This window comes from Cannabis sativa, chromosome 1 (genome assembly GCF_029168945.1).
Source record: "Cannabis sativa cultivar Pink pepper isolate KNU-18-1 chromosome 1, ASM2916894v1, whole genome shotgun sequence".
Taxonomy (NCBI): Eukaryota; Viridiplantae; Streptophyta; class Magnoliopsida; order Rosales; family Cannabaceae; genus Cannabis; species Cannabis sativa.
Genome location: NC_083601.1, coordinates 20,130,326 through 20,133,307, shown reverse-complemented (window position 1 = coordinate 20,133,307; position 2,982 = coordinate 20,130,326). Strand labels below are relative to the sequence as shown.

General features: G+C 33.2%; 1 protein-coding gene across 1 annotated transcript; it reads right to left on the bottom strand.

The window, feature by feature from the left end:
- Positions 1 to 1,325: 1,325 nt before the first annotated feature.
- Positions 1,326 to 2,695, bottom strand: LOC115706857 (stress-response A/B barrel domain-containing protein UP3). Its single transcript, XM_030634616.2, has one exon. It carries the CDS (start codon positions 2,321 to 2,323, stop codon positions 1,502 to 1,504), a length of 822 nt encoding a protein of 273 aa, XP_030490476.2. The 5' UTR covers positions 2,324 to 2,695; the 3' UTR covers positions 1,326 to 1,501.
- Between the last annotated feature and the right edge of the window lie 287 nt (positions 2,696 to 2,982).

Sequence of the window (2,982 nt, the reverse complement as noted above, 5' to 3'; positions counted from 1 at the left end):
GCGTTACGTGAGTTATTAAAATAGCTGACTTATACATAAATATTATTAGTTTTATGTATATATTTAAAAATTTCCCTATTTTTTAGCTGAGTTTTATCCACAATATATTTCTCTCAAAATTAACTCTTATGACAAGGAAATAACGATGGGCTGGACAGAATACAGGACCGATCTTCACTTAAAGCCCAATTTTTCTCATTTAGCCGATTTCTATCACTTTTATCATTTATGTGATTTTCTTTTAGTTAACTACAAAACATATTGGTTGAGTCTTGTGACCTCCAACACTAACAATGACATTTTATTAATTTTATAGCAATGACATTCTTATGAAAGGAGTGACCATTTTTTCTTCTTCTTAATATAGATAAAATTAAATAGAATTTTTGCCTCCAAATTGTTAAAAGTACCTACTTGAATAATTCGTACATTTCATGATAATTATAAATTTGAGTGTCACAATTATATCAGTTATGCTGTATGATAGTGACATTAGAAATTGTTCAAGTCTCTCCCTTGTGCATATATGCAAAATCATATATAACCTTTGGCATCGGTTCTTTTGAAAACTCGTTATATGAAAAAGGAAGTAAGAAAAACAAAAATCAGTAGTGAGATTGTAGATTGAGCAGTCATCGTCCTTTCCTTCCATAATCCATTGTTTATAATCAGTAGAATACAGCTACTAAACAACAGTCATATCATGACAGCACACATTGAAATTAGTGATTAATACAATCTTAATTTATCCCTAAACAAAATATTTGCAAAGAATCGCAACTTCACTATTGAAAGAGTAAACTTCTTCTAGCTAATATGGATCAAAAAAGAAAAAGACAAACAAACAAAAGTCATCTAAACAAACACCATAAGTCGTTTGAAAAGCAATCATATAAACTGAATTGTTTTAAATAAATAATAAAACAAGAGTTAACCTAGTCAGACCACTCCCTAATAGTAGGCAAACAATGTTTATATATACTACAGAACAGTTACCTTTAGTTACCTAATATGAGTTGCAATATGGATTATCTCATCCAGATATTTCAAATCACCTATATATAGTCCACTGTTGTGGAAATAAATTGAATTATATCTACCACAAGGTCAATATAAAAGGGTGTGTTGTTATTGGTAACAACAACATTTTCAGAGATGACCTTAAAGAGCTTCAAAAGAGAAAAATTATGTAAATTTAACAATGATTTCCTTCCCAACATAGTTGTTTTCACATATTAATTTTGTGACATTGTCACAGGTTAATGTCAACCACATTTTACACTCATTTGTGTTAGATAGCAACCTGTCATACAATGAGCTATGAGTTTTGAAGAAAATGAGCTAAGTTTCATGCATTAAACCACATTACAATCTATAATTTTACTTTCAGATCACAATATGGTGAAAAGATATGAAGAGAAAGTCATCTCATTGATATTCCAAAAGCTGAAGCCTTATTCTCTCATCTCAGTTCTATTTTCACAACAATGAAATTGAAAACTCACAGACTGGCAGATTGAGGCAACGACACTAAATAATCAACAACGACAACACTTTCCAAATGCTCCTTAACCTTTTCCTTCTGCAGCTTCACCAACTCCTCATCCGAATCCAAAGTCTCCAATTCGCTCTGACCAGGAAAAACAGCAATTGACGCAATCGAATACCCCTTGGCTCTCCCTGGTGAGAAATTCTCCCCACAAGTGAGCTGAGAAATCTGCCCAAAACTATTCTTAATCCCTTTAATTACCCCCAAAATCTCAGATTTCTTCTCTTCCTCCAGATTCTCCTTCAATTTCAAAAAAGTCACCCTCAACGCCGAGCCCGGAGATAGGGAAGCTGGACCTTGAAGATCCTCGGCAACCCAATCGACGGCCATGATGTCTTCGCAGATTGGGAGGACCGATTCCTTAACTACGCTCATATGATTAGGGTGCTGAGAGTAAGCGTTAAGGTCGTCTTTCGAGCTGTAACGGCTATGGAGCATGTGAGTAAAGTTGAGCGTGGACGATCGGTTCCGGAGAAGTGGTCCGGCAGTGATGTGGAGGACTTGATCGAGCGATTTGAGGCTGCTGAGTCCGTTAACCATGGCGTTTACCTTAGACGGGTCGGTGTCGTCTTTGACCTTAAAGAGGACGATGTGCTCGATGGTTTGGGTTGGGGAAGAAGACATTGTTATCTTGGAGGAGTAATACGAGGTGGAAGAGTGAGAGTGGGGTGTGAAGGAAAGAGAGGGTTTGGGGTTGAGTTTGAGGAGGTGTTTGGAAGCCGAGAAAGGGAGAGAAAGTGTGGTATTGGGTCGGATTCTAAAACACATCGTCATATTATTATTATTATTATCCCAAATAAAAAGAAGAAAAAGGGGGAGTAAAGAGCAGAGCACAGAGGAAGCTATATGCGGCTGAGGTAGTTTGATAGTGATGGGAGAGAGGTTGGTGGCACTGTCACAATTAATGGGCCGAACCCAACAAATATGGGCCGAACGGCCTGTAATGAACTGCGCTAGTCCTTAATTTTTGGGGAATTTTTAATAGAGGAAATTACGTAGAATATGGCATTTTTTCATTAAATTTCATAGATATAGAAAAATTAGAGATTTACTTAACTTATGGCTTTTTTACAATTTAAGTTAGTTGTATGGAAAAATATTTCCATATTTTTAAGTTTTTATTAAATAAAGCCACATTTTCATTTTATTAACTTATGTTTAGAGATTTCTAATATTTTTTTAAAGCAAATCATTAATATATATACATTTATATTATTTTTATATTATAATTATTTTATTTATTTTAACTCTACATAATCATTCTTTCTTAACTTAAATTTTTATTTTATTTTTTCTTTAAAAAATCTATTTATTAATATATGTAGAAGGTTTATTTTATTTTTAACTTAATTATTACAAAGTATTTTTTTTTTTATTTATTTGAATATAAATTAACATTTTGATATTATATTTTATAAAGGAAAGCAATGATA